Genomic DNA, 16,120 nt, shown 5'->3' on the forward strand with positions numbered 1-16,120 from the left:
GCCGCTCTTCGGCACTCAACACCTGAAAAAGGGAATAACATTAGACCAATTCTGCCGTAAGATTCTGTCACCGCCTTCTATAAAAAGTGTCTGACCGGCGGTATCGGGCCTGTACCTGGGGGGGCGTAATCTTGGCGATCATTCCACTTATTACCGTAATTGGAAATAGTGGTCTTTTCTTTGCCGTCGTAATCCCCAAGACGAGTGATTCCTTGTCATGTCATGCACCGCCAGTCTGGTCTGGCAGTTCTTCGCCTCTACTACCTTACGAGGCAACATCACCACGTGGAGCGAGTGAGGGACACGTATTTGGACCCTGCCAAGACGATAAGAACTTGTGATGGCTGTGTGTTGCATTGAGCCTGAATATTCCATGTGACAGTCGTGTCTAGGGTATCTCATTTCTCTCGTGATTCAGAGGCTCGTGCTTTTTCGTTTTGTTGAGGTTCCCCCAACACGACAAAAATGTCGGATCCACTGTAATAAAAAAAGGAAGTGCTATAGGGTTGGCCGAAGCAGTTGACAACGCCGAGTCATATGATCAAGCTCGCGACTTGATCTGGCCACGAACATCGGTTGCTTCAGTTACAAGGACACGACACGCAAGCCAAGACTGTCACAGATCCCGAGGTTAATATATTTCAGAAAGCTTGTGAATTGCATTAGAGTGTGCACATGTCAAAGCCGTCGGTTGCATCATGATGTGATTTAATTCCGACATTTTTCATTGGCATGAGGGAAGAATCATGAAGCCTGTGGCAACGCCAGTCAAACTCTCACGACAGGTCTGAATACCCCAGAAGCAATGCGAACACACGGCTGCCGAGCTCTCAATTAATTCCGCAATTCTTTGGTCAAAATGGAAAGTCTCCCAATCTGCGACTTCATATCTATTCGGGCTTCCTTGCGTAGACAACCCTCTGACGATAGAAAGGATGAAACTTTCCAGATCGAATCTCGCGTCGCAATTGAGCGCAGTACACAGAGACTTCCTCCTTAGTCCAGCCAAGAACCATATTAGCCATATACAGAACATAACCCTCGTAGTCCTGCTCAAGCGCAGCCTGAGCAAACTGTCCAATTTGCTTGAGCCGAGGGTCCTGGGGCCAGCCTCCAATAGGTGCCTGAGTTGATCCAAGTCAGTCACTAATACGAAGAAAGAATTAATTGAGCATACCTTGAAATCCCAAACTTTGACGTCAACAAAACCTGCTTCCTCCATCCCCTTCTGCTGCAAATCCTTATCAATGATCTCAAAAGTGCGATTTAGCTTTTTGCCGCCTTCGATAAAGAACTTGCCCCATTCGTTGATAGCACAGGTTTCAGTTACAGTGCCATCGTCGCTTTCCATTCGAGGGGAGGCTTCATAGCTCTCAACCCACCCGCCGGGCTTGCAGACGCGGAATGCCTCTTTGAACAGGGCGGACCAGTCGCTTATACTTCCATACATATAGCGCATATGGACGTAATCGAAAGAGTTGGGGTTGTAGGTCCACTCTTGGGTACAGTCTTCGATTTCGCTGCTCTCGTCAGAAAGTCTCGCATACCCGGCCCTCAGAGGCTACTTACAACTTGAGATTGGGTGGGACCCAGTCAGGTTGGATGGGAGAGATGTCCGTTCCGACGACTTCGGCATTGGGATACTCATCTGCGAAATCGCTGTACCAAGGTCAGTCACGAATAAAGGCCTACATATGCCAAAAACATCTCACATAGCCCAAATACCTGTTCCTCTCAGTTAGCTGATGGCCTGCAAAGGGTCTTCATAACCTACCAGTCCCGGTCCCGATATCTAGGACTCTCTAAAATCCCTGTGAACAACTTGTTGTAAATAATCAAGGGTAGTTCACAAACCTGAATGTCATCCTTGAGAGGAGCTAGATGGAGTTTTCCCTCTAGCGACAGACACAGGAGGTGGTGACTATTGCCAGTTAGCTTATGACTCGAGAAATTACCTATGAAAATATCTGACTCACTTGATATCCATGGACTCATTATGATGCTCATCGTTCGGCGTCCTGGCATACGTCAACTCTAGCGCTCAGCCTTGAGAGCGCTTCTTACCAATACTCGGCATTTCCCCGCTCAGAGTGATACGTCCTCCCGTGAATCGTGCGGTAATGAAGGATGCTCGAAGAAATTGACTCAGTTGAGCTAGCAGCATCATCTCCGACCGCTGAATCAGCGTCATCCTCTCCTGGCTCATCCTGCCAAATGTCAATAGCCGTGGCCAAGAGAACGTGATTCCACATACGCCCTCGTTCAAGTTGGCCCAATGATCAGGGTTATGGAAATCTTCAGCAGGTTCGGCGTGGTTCTCTGCAGTGGGTGGTTCAGTAGAAGTCTCCTCTGCAGGTGCAGGGGTTGCCTCAGCTGGAGGCGATGAAGCAGCGGCTGCCTTCGGCGAGGTCGATTCCTTTGACGTCTCTGCCATATTGCGCGTATATATTGAGACGATTATGAGGCAATTCGGAAAGTTGAATCCAGATGGGGAGACGACCGAAGCAGCGGAACTGACAACTCAGCAACGTTACAACGCGCTGATCTGACGATGAGATCCTTGTCATCTCCACCCCGCCATGGACCAAATACCGCCAATTTGCATTATGACATGTCTTCATGTAGGATAAGCGATAGATAAATACATAGATTTCCCCGACAACAGGGATACTAAACAGTGCTGGCATGTTCTCCAGTAGGCACAGGGGAATTTCAATCAATACTACGTTAATTTAAATCAGACAGTAACTACTTGATAGATGTCTAGCTATTCACTCGATTTCTAGCCAAGGTTCACTCCACTCCAAATTAAAGAAGGCCTGCTTCAACAGCAACAACACAGATACAATACGTAACCAGCTAACTAGATCAAGATAGACACGGCAGTGTTGCCAGGATCCAAGACCATGTAGGGAATAGCGCCTTCATCCATCCCCTTACTCGTGATCAGGAACTCAACCTCAAGTTTCTTCAAGTCGAGATAGAACGCCTCACTGTACTTGCTAATGCTCTTGTCCACATCGCTTTCTCCAGACTTGTGTGCCCGCCACTGCGACTGTGCAAAATTGATCAGACTGCGATCGCTGGGTACCTTGAAGCTCAACAGCCAGGGGATCTGAACAGAGAGTAGCCATTCCCTTTGACGATCAGCTGGCAGGGCGTCTAGAAGATTATTCTCGGTGTAGTTCTTGAGGTCGGCCAGAGATGTGGGCAGCGGTTTGCATAGAGTGGAAGGTTTGGCGAGGACGAAGGATTGGTAGAAGCTCTGTAAGTAGTTGACAGCGCTGTGGAATGGAGCAGCGATATGGATTGACATAGTCAAAGCATCACAGAGCTGATCAAGAGTCGTGATGGTTGGGAAGGTCTTGATCCAGCCGCTTGTCTGGATTTCCTTGCACCACTCCTTGACGTATGGGTCCTCTTGAACCATTTTGTCGGCAGTCTTCTGATCATAGTACATCAAGAGCATCTTCATGACATATGAGCGAATGGCATTCCACATGGAAACCATGTTCTTGGCGTACGCGTAGTTCTTGTATTTCTTGTCGGCAAGGCCCTCGGTAGTATTGGGAAATCCACGCTTAGACAAATCGTTGGGGACGTAATTGTTGACAAAATCAAAGTTCTCGAACTCGTACTTGACGTATGAGTACAGGGCATCTGGGCTGACGCCAACGAGGTCCTTGATTACTTGTGGAACAAGAGTGTCTCTTGCAGCAGCATTGAGAGATAGAGTCTTGTACCAGTGAGGCTGAAGAATCTTGAAGACCGTGTGCTCCATAGGAATAGTACGATGGGTTGCGACGATCAGGGCCTCTTCGATCATGTGAGCTCGTGTCAGGTGCACGCCAACCTCGTGACGGATCCAGTCTGAGACCTGGGCACATGTCTTTGCATATCGCCACGGGTAGTCGTCCTTCTCCTTCACAGACGAGTCAGAGGGATCCTTGCGCTGGTTGAAGATGGTGACCGAGTCCTTCATGCTAGCCTTGTAGTCACACACAATGGCAATTGGGTGCAACTTGCCGTCGTCGCGGAGTTGATAGAGAGTCACTGCTGAACAGGCCCAGTTTTCGTCCGAAGAAGGTTCCTTGTGCTTCAATTCATCACCTGGTTTTGCGCCGAAGGCCTTTCGGAAGTAACGTGTGTCTTGCACGAAAAGCGAAGCAGAGTCAATCGTGGGAAGAGTCTTGGCCCAGTAATCCCACCCATCACGCTTTGCGGTCTCGATGAACTCCGCGAGGAGATCCTTGGGGACCTTTTCGATGGTAGTGGGGTTGGTGCCGGTGAAAGACTGATCAGCGAAACGGCGATCGCTGAACCAATCAGGCAAAAGGCCGATGTTGTGTCCTTGTTCAATATCGGTTCCTGATTTTCGGTGTTCTGCGTTGTATTTGACAAATGCGTCAATCGTATTACCTGCAGTCGGAGCGCCCGAGATGTTTCCGGTCCCAAGGCCAGTAATCCAAAGGGCTGTCTTGCCAAAAAAGGTATCTGGGATGATCTGCTTGAGTATCAAACCAGTCTCAGCAAGGCCGAGGGCGTTGAAGATTTTCTTCACTTGCTCGTCTTTGGGAATCGTTTGCAGATGGGGAGGGTATTGAGCAGGCTTGCCATCTTCTGTCGGGTAGGCCGACCACTGGAACAGCTCTTTCTTTTGGCTGAGGTCTACATAGCGAGGTAGAGTAGGCTCAACTTGCAGGACATCAAAATACGACTCGTAGCTGAGGACATGAGTAAGCATCTAGGCATCAGTTGCTGTGAAACGGCGGGTCTTACCTTCGCTCAATCCGGCCGTATGCGTGAGTCACCGCAGCTTGAGTTCCAATGTAGGTACCCTTCACGATGTTGCCTTTGCCAATTTCTGGTTTTGCCAAGAGATCCTTCTGGGGCTTAGCATAAATCTTGAGCTTCACGAGCTCGCTGTTGAAAACACCAGGGTCGATATCGGAGAATGGCGCATCTTTGATACTGACGCTAGCCTCCTTCTTCTTCTCATCGAGCGAGGGATGCTTGAGAATGTCACCTGGCTTAGGCGCAGCGGGTATAGTTGGCGGAAGACTAGGCAGAACGACGGTGGTTGTCATTGTGAGGAGGCTAAAGACGAAAAGAGTAAACCTTGTGCAAAGTGGGCTCTGAGAGGTTTGGTGATAGAAGGGACTGAATGCCAAATGACCGGAGTTTTGCTGGTCTTTATAACTGAATTATACAGATACGTATCAGGTAACAGAGAGCTGCCAACTGCAGCTCCTGCGTACCAATTCTGTTTACGGCAATGTACGCAGACTTTCTCAAGTTACTTACCATTTCTGTATGCTGAGACTCGTTTGATTTCATGCCAAGATGGACAGAAACACTCTCAGGATAGACCTTGGCTTGAAGCTGAAAGCTGAAGAGCCGGAATAGCTTCCTCTTTCGGATTCGGACTCCATATAAACCGACTTAGAAGCAGCCGTCGTGCCATGTTGATTAGCTGCACGGTTCTAGAATCTGAACAATACGTGGATAATCGCCGGGGTTGACCGTTTTCGCACGGATACGTCCAGATGCTGACTAGAAGCTTCTGATGTCTCAGCCTCTGAGTGAACATGGGAGCTGAAAAGTGTCTCCTGCTTCCTGACACCCTGAGGGTAATAGGGGGATCCGATTGGTTCAGAATGGGACCAAAAGTCGATTATCAAATCGCTGAAATCGTAATCAACAGGGTGTCAGGAGGCAGGGACCGCCAGGAAGACCCTAATCTGAATTAATACGCTGTATCTGAATGTCCGCAGGAAATTTAACAGCTCTTCTTTACAATAGTGCTACTACAGCCAACTGGAAAGGTTGAAAATACCATAGAAAGAATTCATACCCTTTTACGTGTCTCACATCTCAGTCCTTGCAAAGAAGCGTATATCCCATCAACCAAGTCCGACCATATTACAAATACAGAACCATCAGTGGAACGCGCACCTTAAATTATTGACAATAGCGTGCTTAAATGCAGTGCACAACTTTCAATAGCGTGACGCGCTCCATAATTACAATGCATGCTGAACTGCGGCTCAGCGGGATCACATACGATAAGCTCATAATCTGTCCAGTCACCGCTGCAGATCTAGGATACCCTTCACCGCTTGTCCTGGCAGAGATTCCAACTCCTAAAATCCCCAGCAGCTGAAGTTTGTGATTCGAAGCTAGAACATGGCTTATAGTCGCCTGCGGATTATCTATCTCTCTAAGTTGTAACTGCCTTTTACAAGCTAATAATACTGATCTCTTGATGGGGGTATTAAACTACCCGCCCGTACAAGGTGAGGACCGAGCCACGCTAATAATAAACGACCCCAATAGCGCACGACACATTTACAATCCAGACCTTTACAGCGACCCACACGCTTCCTCTTTGGTCAAAGAGGCTGCGCTGAAATTTCAAGTCTATTGTTTAAAAAGCTAACTATTTACCTCCTGTGTAGCTTGCAGATTCCCTTTTTGAGTTTCTGCAGAAAATGCTAGGCTCCTTTAAGCATATAGATAAGGGAGATTTAGACTGAGGTATCCCACATTAAGGCCATAGCTAAAGATTCTAGAAAAAACACCCTGCATCTTGTTAAGCCTAGATATCCTATAAGCCCAAGGTGCAAGGCCGGAAGATTCCTACACAGAAGCCATAGGAGAATATCCAAATGTTTATAGTAAACTTCAAAATGACAAGCCTAGAGGCACTTAGGCAGATATACTTATTTAAGATAGACTCTTATCGCCACATCGTCCAGCTCCTCGAGATTAACTTAGAAACTCGTCAAATCTCGATTTCAAGCGGCAGCACTCTGTGAAATTGTGAGTATACTACTGAACAAGTGAATCTGTGCAACAGTGAAAAAAGTTACTAATTTGACCTATGTTACCGACATGACCTGAGAACTATCAACGTGTGATGAGTTGCTGTGACAGCAAGTTGGCTTAGGCAATGGCCTTTCCTCATACAAAGGCCAAATCTTCCCAGGAGGGACCTCAGTCTCCAAAACATTGTGGCAACTTTAAGCCTGCAATTTTATCTATGCCCTTCCACTAGAATTCGATTCATTTCAATCACAGTTCAACTCCACCTGGCTAGAGAAGTATCAACACTACGGTAGCTCAAAGGCGACACAAACCACAACGTCAATGGGCGCTTAGGGGACCCTAACACTGTCGTCCTACTCTTGTCTAGTATAAGCAGAGTAAGAGAAGGTACCAAGACAATTTCATGACTAGACAGCCCAGTGATACTGCAGAAAAACCGATAAAGAATTTCCCTATTCACTTGAAAACTGATGTCTTAACCGAAAACAGGCAAATATACGGAGTAGGGATCGACAGCCCGTAAACTCCTCTGACAGGGTGGCATGCAATCGCCGATTTATCGCTGACATAGTGGGTCATATCCGAAGCTACAGTAATAGAGTCTACGCAGAGTGATGTATCGTCCTGTAAATACAGACCTATAAAGACTTCCCGGTGGGTGAAAGGTAAGCACATCAATGCTTTCCGGATAATCTTTTCCATAATCCTGTTATGGTGTTGGTTGTTACTATAGACTCATTCATTGGGTGTAACCCCTCCTATTAGAGCTGCGGTTTCACCCTTGGCCAACGTCATAGAATCCTGAGCTCCGGATAATTGTGATACAGCACTTTGGGGGCCATATGTAATCCAAGGGCAACTATTAAAGGCCTGCGTGATACCTGGAAACGAATCGAAAAATTATGAAAAGCATAGGTGTTCTCCTCAATCAAGATGACGATGTTTTTGTTGTTAATTTCTCTCCTCTTGCTGTTTCCAACTACATCTATGTCATTGGTCAAGCGCGGCTGCGACTCTTTTGAAATCATGGATAAGAAGGGGCACAGCGCTGCCGGAAAACAAGTCCGCGTATCAGCAAAAATTAACTGTACCACAGAAAAAGCCCGAGAAGATGGTCCTCCCATGAATCAATGCGACAACTATCGATACAAAATGGGCATCATCGTCAACTCAACCGTTAATGCCACCATCTCAGACAAGGCAAATCTTCTAGAGATTGTGCGAGATGCTGCCGATCCAGCCACAGCACGCAGTGTAAATCTGAACAGAACTCTCGTAATTCCATTCAGCAACCCGCAACGTACAGTGGAAAATGGATCCACTGGTTACTGGGCATTCCTACCCAAATTGCACTGTTGGAGTGGTGTTCTCAAAGATTGTAAAGGTGGCGACGAGGACTGGGATGGTGAAGTCGTTGTGGCCTGCGGCTACAAGATACTCAGCAGAGGGGCTAATGCGAGTACGGCGGAATACGATGGCCAAGTCAGCTTTGTCGAGGAATATGTAGCGAAGTATAGCAAGAGCGACGAGGAGGACAGACCGTGGCCAGAATATGAAACGGCTGTGGAATGGGTCGAGGAGCATAAAGAGGACTCTGATTCTGGAGCCCTGAAGCATGCATCAGCTTATAGTGCGCGTATGGCTCTCATTTGTTTCTCCCTAACTGTTTTACTTTTCTATATTTAGTTTTATCCGCAACAAGTAAGGTCTCTTAACTCTGATGTTGGTCTTGAAACAGAAGCAGCTTGGCACTAAGCACTCTAACTTCCTGGCAAAGTGATACCTGTTGTTAGGCTTCCTGATTGACATGCCACAAGGCCATAAGTGTGTCTAGATTGTGACCACCTTTGGCGGAGAGATCCACAATATTTACCGGAAAATAGGATCTGTTCGTAAAAAGCTCCTATCTGTAGTTTCTTTTTACATCTATTTCATTCTGATAAGGTTGCCGTATCCTTAACTAGCCCCAACGACTGAAAACGTGAAACCCACTTGAAGCTCCTTAATTGCTATGTCATTGGCACCCACTGTTTTTGTCCGTCCATTTGCCCGTGCGAGTCACGCCGAGTCACGTATATGCCTATTGAAGTTATCCTTCCTGCCGTTTGAAATAGCCTTTCGGCAGATAGAACAATGTAAAGACTTGCCAGAGATACGTAAAGCTGTCGCAAGAGAAGGGTGATAAACTCGACCAGGCTTTTTCGTATCTTCTTGTTCCGCCTTTCTTTCTGGTCAAACTGGACATGTAACCGGCCAATAGTGATTGCGAACGTGGTTCGTATATCGTCAACTTCTACTCGTGAGAGACTGAATAGTTTGACTCGCGTCACACGGCTTGCTAGTTTGTAGGTCTTACGAGGAGTCTTACATTCTGGATACTTACAAAAATATTCTCTAAGTTAACCGGCATGGACACAATCGTGAGTTTGAGGCAGCTCAGCTTCCTGGTAGAGCTGTAGAGATCCCTGTCTTCTCCATCTCGCCAATTTGCATTTTAACCTGTCTTTTATATGGGGCAAATTGGCATCGTTGCATTGAAATTCTTATTAAAGCAATGGCAGGCTACCTCGCGGCTTAAGAGGACCGGATATGGTGGTGGTGCGCACAAATGCTCATATGTGACGTCGTGACTTCTAGGAGCAGTCACGATCAATGATGGAGAGACGGTACTGACCGTACGATTCAAGAGATCCAACGTTGCTGCCAATAGATGGATGCAGTGTTGCTTCTATCTTCTTTAAACGGTCGAACATAGTGCTGTCTGCAGCCCTGCTTGAAGAATTCCTACAATGCCCATAACCAAGAAGGCCTCCTCTTTAGCTTCTGGATCGTTGACAGCCTCACAGTATGAAACAGCGCTTACTTGTCCAAGCAGGCTGCTTGTCTCAATGAGTATAGCTCCCGTCTGATCCGAGTTCTCAGCTTCGTTACTGAGTTCAAACAAATGCAAGACAGTATCCAGCACGCCCCAGTACCCGATTATTACTTTGACCATAGCTCCCCTGGCGCGACCGTCCTGCTCGGGAAAGACGGCGCTGGTGCCACTGGCAGCTAGACTTTTCTTGTTCCTGCCCAAGACGAGAGGGGCGACAATTTTGGTAGCTACTTGGGCATAGCTCACAATCTTGAGTGTCTCGTCTTGGATTGGGTCCTGAGGTACAGCCAGTTCAGCGATAAGATCAAATGCGGCGCGTATTATGGTGATGATTGTCTTGGGTTTGCTATATGGATTGTCCTGTGAAGGGAGTTCAACTTCAAGAAGGCTCACAAAAGTCAGTATGCCCTGCTGGAAAGCTCCCATGGTATGTAAAAATACATAGAGGTCTTTCCGAAACTCTTGGCTGAGTGGTAAAGGTGAACTTTCCGAAGCCGCAAGTGCCAAGAAATCACTCTGTTGGGCGATCGATGGAGTAGCAGACTTAACACCAAGGAGTGCCTGGATGTCAGACCAGCTTTGGGCATTCTTGAGTGAGTTTACTTCACTGTTATTAGGAAATGGGGCGTTGCCAGTAGCAATCTTGTATACCATTGTGAAAGCAACAGCAGGAATCCAACAGAATAGATCCAGAATAGATAGTGGCGGAACACCAAGGGCATTCAAAATGTCGGATATAACGGGAATATGAATGTTAGTGTTCAGAAGACTCATGGCGTTCTGAGACAGCGTGATAAGACAATCAAGAAGGGCATCTCCCACATTCTCAAAGCTCAACAGCATGACATCGGCGACAATTCCTACAAGCTGCTTAAGAGAATCCTCAAAAGGCTGTGAGGTAAAGCGTTTAGATAACTCAACAATTTCAGAGTAAGCTGCAGTTAAAGTCTTGCCCTCGTTATCAAGTGCGGTGAGAAGATCATCGAAAAGCTGTTGGACCGAGTCATCTGCAGGAGGGGTTCCTACAATAGCCAGATTTGATGCATTGTTTTTATAGTGAGTTGCTAGCATCTGGGAGCCTGAGGTCTGTCCTGTGGTGGGGTTTGCAGCATTTGCCGATATGGGCTGCTTGATCGCTTGTCCAATCTGAGTCATCCAGCTCGAGTCACCAGCCCAGGCGTTAACTTGGGTCTCAAGACTGGCGATTCCAGTATTGAGAGCAGTCTTGCCTGTTGGTAGCAGGTCAATCTGTCCCTGGAGACAGAGCTGCGTCAGGTTGTGAATGATGTCCTTGGTGCGAGTAATATCATCCCATTCCAGGAGGAACTCAAGGAAGCGAATAATATCTTCAATACCAGTTTCAATAGCTTTAAAGACCCACTCAACTGCCCCAACGATAGCCTCGACGGTATCTAAGATAGCATGATAGGCTTGACCTGCAATAGTGACGACGAAATGCCATACACCACTAGCAGCCTGCTCAACAATATGGACAACATGGACGACGTCGCTAGCAAGCGTCTTGAGAGCATGAAATACATCTCCGGCCGCAGCTGTGAAGAAGTTTCCAATGTCTCCCAAAAAGCTGAAATTGACAATATCAAGCACCGAGGTTGGAGCTGGTGTAGGCATTGAATCGGCACTGGGACCGGGGCTCGGGCTTGCACCAGACTTGACTTTTCCATAAACGCTGTTAAGACTTGCTAGACTAGTCGCTGCTTTGCTGAGATTGGCAGCCGGTGTCGACGCATCTACAAGAGGAGCTGTTTTGGACGGGCCGAAGGTACCGCCAACACGTACATTGGTCTGAATCGTGGCGGCCGACAAAGCATCAGCGGTACCCAGCAAGCTGATCGTCTGGAAATGCTTCTCCGTCGGATCGATTGTGTCTGTCTGGCCACAGCAGGTCACAGTCAGGGTCGTCCCGTTGATACTTTTGTGAGCCGACTCAACAACTGTGACAATTCCAGTCTTGTCTGTGACTACAATGGTGGCTGTAGAGCCGAGAACATAGTAAACGCCATTGATGTAGACAGGAGCTCGTGATGCTGTCGTTATTGAAATAGATATATCGCCTGCAGGTAGCCCTTGCTCGTCAGAGACCTGAATGGTAGTTGTGTATGAGTTGAATGATAACGGGCTGGATGTCACCTGCTGAGGCTGTAGAACAAGGGCTTCCTGCCGCCAAAGCTTGGCACCAGTGTTTGTTGCCTGCTCTAGCCTTCTGATTGTTTCACCTCCAGCTGCGAATATGGTATTACTGCCACAACTGTGGTTGATAAAGGCCGATATCTGATCTATACCCGTGACAAGGGGCAGTGGTGTACTCCATGCAGCCTTTGTTGTAAATTGTCCATTTGGGCAGGACACATAGTAGATTTGGTTGCTGGTATTTCTACCCCAAATTGTTGTAACACTACCATCTGTCATAGCTCTCAATTGATCAGTGCCACTAAAGAAGCTGCTACTGAACAGCGTCGTAGCGACCGAGACACTAGGGGCACTGTCTGCGGCAAACATATACAACGTCGAGCCACCAATGGCAAAAAAGTCAGTTGACCCGTCACTGGCTCTAGAGGTAGCAATTGCAGTTGCTTGGGCTCCACCAGGGAGGCTGAGAGTGCGAATAAGGGGTGGACCGGCGCCAAAGGGGTTAGACAGCGGCACATAGACAAGCTGGGCAGATGTACCAGTCGTCCCTGATGTAAAGACTGCATCAGTTCCATACGAGTCCACTGAAAACCTTCCAATACAGCTTTGGTAGTTGCCAGCCTGAATATCGACTGGAACATCGTGGAACATCCAGCAATTCTCTGTGGCGGCTGGGTTGACGTAGTATCGAGCGATGTCTTTGACTGTGCTTGTTGATGAGCGGTCTATGTCGACGATAATATACTGTGTGCCATTAAAGGTTGCCTCAGCAAACATGACATTCTCTATGGCGATGCTTGCCAACGTTTTTCCGCTATCAGATGCTGCATCAAATGGTACAAGCTTCCAAGTCAAGCTTGTTGCTGTTGTCGTCGCCCAGGAAGCGGATGCGTGGGGGTTATCGAGAGATAACAGCAGATTATCTGTTCCTCCAGATGTGACAATTGCGGCCATGCTGATTGTATTATCCACAGGGCTCTGGTTAGCGTCGAATGTCTTGACCACGGCACTGGGATCGTTAGGAAAGTTAGAAGCAACAGCAGCAGATGTGATATCTATCTGTTGCCAGCCAGTTGAGGTTGCTCCACTCTGCTCCACGATGGCTTGCAGCACGTTGCTACTGCTCAGTCCAAGGAGAATGGAGTGGCCATCATCAGTCTGAAGAGCTTCGAACTTGCTCGCAGCATTGACGATCTGTCCGGGAATATAGCTCTGAATCATATCAGACGAAAGCGTCAAGCTGACTGATGGAGCTGCAGAAATCGTCAGATCTTCTTTCGGCGGCTGGATAGCGCTGATGACTTCTGCAGCTGGGGCCTCCTATAGATATGGTTAGGACCCGTCAATGATAAGTATGCTTCATATGGTCATACCTGTGGCGTTACTGGCGGAGAGACAGCTTCCTCTGGTTCCAGATACGTGAGAGTGCAGAGAAGATCCCCGGCCTGTGAAAAGCTCACGTCTTTGTAGGTAAACACATTTCCCCCGGGGAAGATATAGCTCTGAAGGCTACTCAGATCAGGGGTTGATTTGAATTCGAACGGTGTAGGGAGATAAGGCTCGAAATAGGCTCTAATTACCGCTTCAAGGTCATCAGCATGTGCCCAACCGACCAAGTCCTGTCCAAAATTTGACGAATTGTCTACTGACTCGCTTTCCGCGATTATCCATTCTAAACGACCACTCTGATCCGCTGACATCTGATAGGAATCAGTTATAGTCGTATCAATCAGATTGAGAGTCTGTTTAAACTCTTCTGGGTATCCTTGAGCTCCCACAACATCGAGTGTAACCCCTACTATGCATTGCTGTGTAACAACGAGCTGACCAGACACTATACTGAAACTTCATGTGTAGGCAGGCACGATATCCAATTCGCATTTAGTTGAACCGCAAATGGACCCGTGGGTTGACTTTGTTGCAGGATTGCCAGCTGAGGTATACTCAATGTTGATCAGGACATTTCCATCTGGGAGAACACAGGCAGTTTGGGGTACCTGAAATGGAGTAAGTGGCATCGATAACGTATCCCAGAAGTCGCCAGTATTAGGATTCATTTGTTCATCTCCCACTACTGGATCGGCAAGGACGCAAAATTGCGTGGCTTGTCTCACGATCTCATTAAATAGGTATTCAACCCAAACTGCACGGTTGATTGCCAACAGACCACTCTCAGAGTCAATGTCTGATGGCTGCACCCAGTTCCACGTGAAGGCTTCTGCAACTGGAGGTTGTTCCCAATTCGCCATGCAAAGATAGTCCAAGGTTGCTACGCCAGATTCCTCCTTCGTAGGACTAAGTATCTGACCCCCATTACTGCTCTTGAAGGGGTTGACTACCTGTTGGAAGGATGAAACCTGAATCGAGGGAACGTCTGGTGTTACCGGGGACTGTGCGATAATCGCTACAGCTGGGTACGTGCACTGCTTCGCGAACATGGGCCAGAAATTAGTTGCTTGTCCCGAGAGCACTTGCTGCGCGGGACCGGCTGCCATGCCTTCGATAGTGGGTGCACTCAGTACATCCGCGTTCTCCACGTCAAGGAATAACTGCTGAAGAGTGAAGCCCGTGCTGGAAATGTTCTGCAGCTGACTAAGAACCTGTTGCTTCTGGGAGGGGCTCAGGTTCACGTTCTCTGAGATAAGCTGATTATCGACAGTGGCAGCAACAAGGTTCACCGACGTTTCGAACGCCCATAGCTGGTTCGCCGGCTGATTCCAGACGCTCCAGTTTCCGTTGGCGGACCAATCGCCAACTTCCGTGTTTTGGATGACGGCAGATTGGGTGCAGAAGATTCTGAAAGTCATCTGGCTGATACTATCTCCGAGCTCTAAGATGTCCGGGAGTTCTGCAGGGGGTATATCTTGAGGCAGACCAACGCAGATCTTGATGCCAACTGCGAAACGGGCGTTTGTGAGCGCCTGAACTCTGGAGTCTGTATGTGGAGTTCCGTCCGGAATATCGAAAGGATTGGCACCACCTGCCTGGTTGATAAGATCCTGCAGAGCAATAGGCACCGTTGGATCATTAGTCTCGGGATCCTAGGATAAGCCAATTAGTTTCATTTTATGACGTGGACGTATTCAGAGCCACCGTTAACAATGACACGATGTTGTTACGTACCGCCAGAAAGCAATAGTAGCTGAAGTTTAACGGGGCATTGCTGATGAATGCTTTCATGTCCGAATTCATGCTAGCTTGGGTTGTTGAGACAACAAAGTCGTAGCCATAATTCGCCAGGTTGCAGTTGCTCACATTGGCCATGATGAAAGATAACGGTAAGTCTGGATACTGTAAGAAAACTTAATAGTGTTGATTGAGAAGTTGAATATGATGAAGAAATTATAAGTTGTTGTGTCGTCAAAACACGCGGGGCGAATGGTATAATAATCCCAGCCAAAAACGCCAAAGATAAGAGACTAGTGTTGAGATTAGCGTTGAGACTATTACCTGCAAGCCTAAAGTCCAGAACCAGCCATGGCATTATATTAGAAAGTTTATTCAGAGTCTGGAATCAGCCGTAGGTATATATCGGATCATTGTTCCACTTGGGATGTCTCAGAAGTGATGATAAGCTGCGAATAGATTGGGTAGAAAACGAAATCTTTGCCATTGCGGAATAGCACATACGCTAAACTATCTTACTATCCATTTTGTTCATGATATATAGTTCATCAGCCAGCCACTATTTTCCATCCTGATTGACCTTGAGTCTAGTACGAGGGAGACGTGCTGTTTCGGATAGGCTTTTGGTCTATTGATGCAGGAATCCCAGGCAATGTGTCGGCGCTATAATAATGTTGGAGGCTAGCTATATCTATGGCTAGCCTGTTTAGACGAAACGTGTTTCTTTCAGCATTAGTGCAACGTATCTTGGGCCAGTCTGGCCAATAAGCTTTCTCCCTAAAAAAACACCTGATTGGAGCTGAAAGTCCCCGTAACTCAAAATGATTACTTACAATTAACAGCGGCTTGGTTACCAGACTCTTGTAAATGATTAGGTCCTTGACAATTGTACCTTGTCACGCGTCGCAAAGTGATGCCAGACGCTATCCCAAAAGGGTCGCACTATATCTTTCTCGACCAAGGTAGGAGTTGAAGTCGTATGCCGCCCTCTCACCCTTCCAGCTTCTGAAATTTAACAACTTCTAGGGACTTTATATACAATACAAGAAGTAGAATAGTTATATATATTAGGAAGGTAAAATTATAGATACTATATAAGATTCTCTTATAATATTAAATATAAAAATTACTATAATATAA

General features: G+C 47.3%; 4 protein-coding genes across 4 annotated transcripts; 1 reads left to right on the forward strand and 3 right to left on the reverse strand.

The window, feature by feature from the left end:
• Positions 1-605: 605 nt before the first annotated feature.
• On the reverse strand, positions 606-2,551 carry FVEG_09898 (hypothetical protein). Its single transcript, XM_018898974.1, has 9 exons — positions 2,255-2,551; positions 2,065-2,207; positions 1,977-2,018; positions 1,855-1,921; positions 1,775-1,802; positions 1,713-1,725; positions 1,570-1,659; positions 1,178-1,520; positions 606-1,124 (listed from the first exon to the last, which is right to left on the reverse strand). Exons 1-9 carry the CDS (start codon positions 2,432-2,434, stop codon positions 891-893), a joined length of 1,140 nt encoding a protein of 379 aa, XP_018756954.1. The 5' UTR covers positions 2,435-2,551; the 3' UTR covers positions 606-890.
• A 312-nt stretch (positions 2,552-2,863) lies between these two features.
• On the reverse strand, positions 2,864-5,138 carry FVEG_09897 (hypothetical protein; the record flags this gene model as incomplete). The annotated part of the gene is made up of 2 exons (XM_018898973.1): positions 4,780-5,138; positions 2,864-4,724 (listed from the first exon to the last, which is right to left on the reverse strand). The coding sequence occupies exons 1-2, from the start codon at positions 5,085-5,087 to the stop codon at positions 2,864-2,866; spliced, it is 2,169 nt and encodes a 722-aa protein (XP_018756953.1). The 5' UTR covers positions 5,088-5,138.
• A 2,716-nt stretch (positions 5,139-7,854) lies between these two features.
• On the forward strand, positions 7,855-8,514 carry FVEG_09896 (hypothetical protein; the record flags this gene model as incomplete). Its single annotated transcript, XM_018898972.1, has 1 exon — positions 7,855-8,514. The coding sequence occupies one exon, from the start codon at positions 7,855-7,857 to the stop codon at positions 8,512-8,514; it is 660 nt and encodes a 219-aa protein (XP_018756952.1).
• A 1,051-nt stretch (positions 8,515-9,565) lies between these two features.
• On the reverse strand, positions 9,566-15,118 carry FVEG_09895 (hypothetical protein; the record flags this gene model as incomplete). Its single annotated transcript, XM_018898971.1, has 4 exons — positions 9,566-13,174; positions 13,228-13,699; positions 13,757-14,895; positions 14,978-15,118. 4 exons carry the CDS (start codon positions 15,116-15,118, stop codon positions 9,566-9,568), a joined length of 5,361 nt encoding a protein of 1,786 aa, XP_018756951.1.
• Positions 15,119-16,120: the final 1,002 nt, after the last annotated feature.

This window comes from Fusarium verticillioides, chromosome 1, assembly GCF_000149555.1.
Source record: "Fusarium verticillioides 7600 chromosome 1, whole genome shotgun sequence".
NCBI lineage: Eukaryota > Fungi > Ascomycota > Sordariomycetes > Hypocreales > Nectriaceae > Fusarium > Fusarium verticillioides.

Coding starts and splice junctions, on each gene's coding strand:
- FVEG_09898 (XM_018898974.1), bottom strand. CDS start 2,434: ATGGCAGAGACGTCAAAGGAATCGACCTCGCCGAAGGCAGCCGCTGCT. Junction 2,019..2,064: donor CGGGGAAATGCCGAGTATTG/GTAAGAAGCGCT, acceptor GACGTATGCCAG/GACGCCGAACGATGAGCATC. Junction 1,125..1,177: donor TCAAAGTTTGGGATTTCAAG/GTATGCTCAATT, acceptor GGATCAACTCAG/GCACCTATTGGAGGCTGGCC.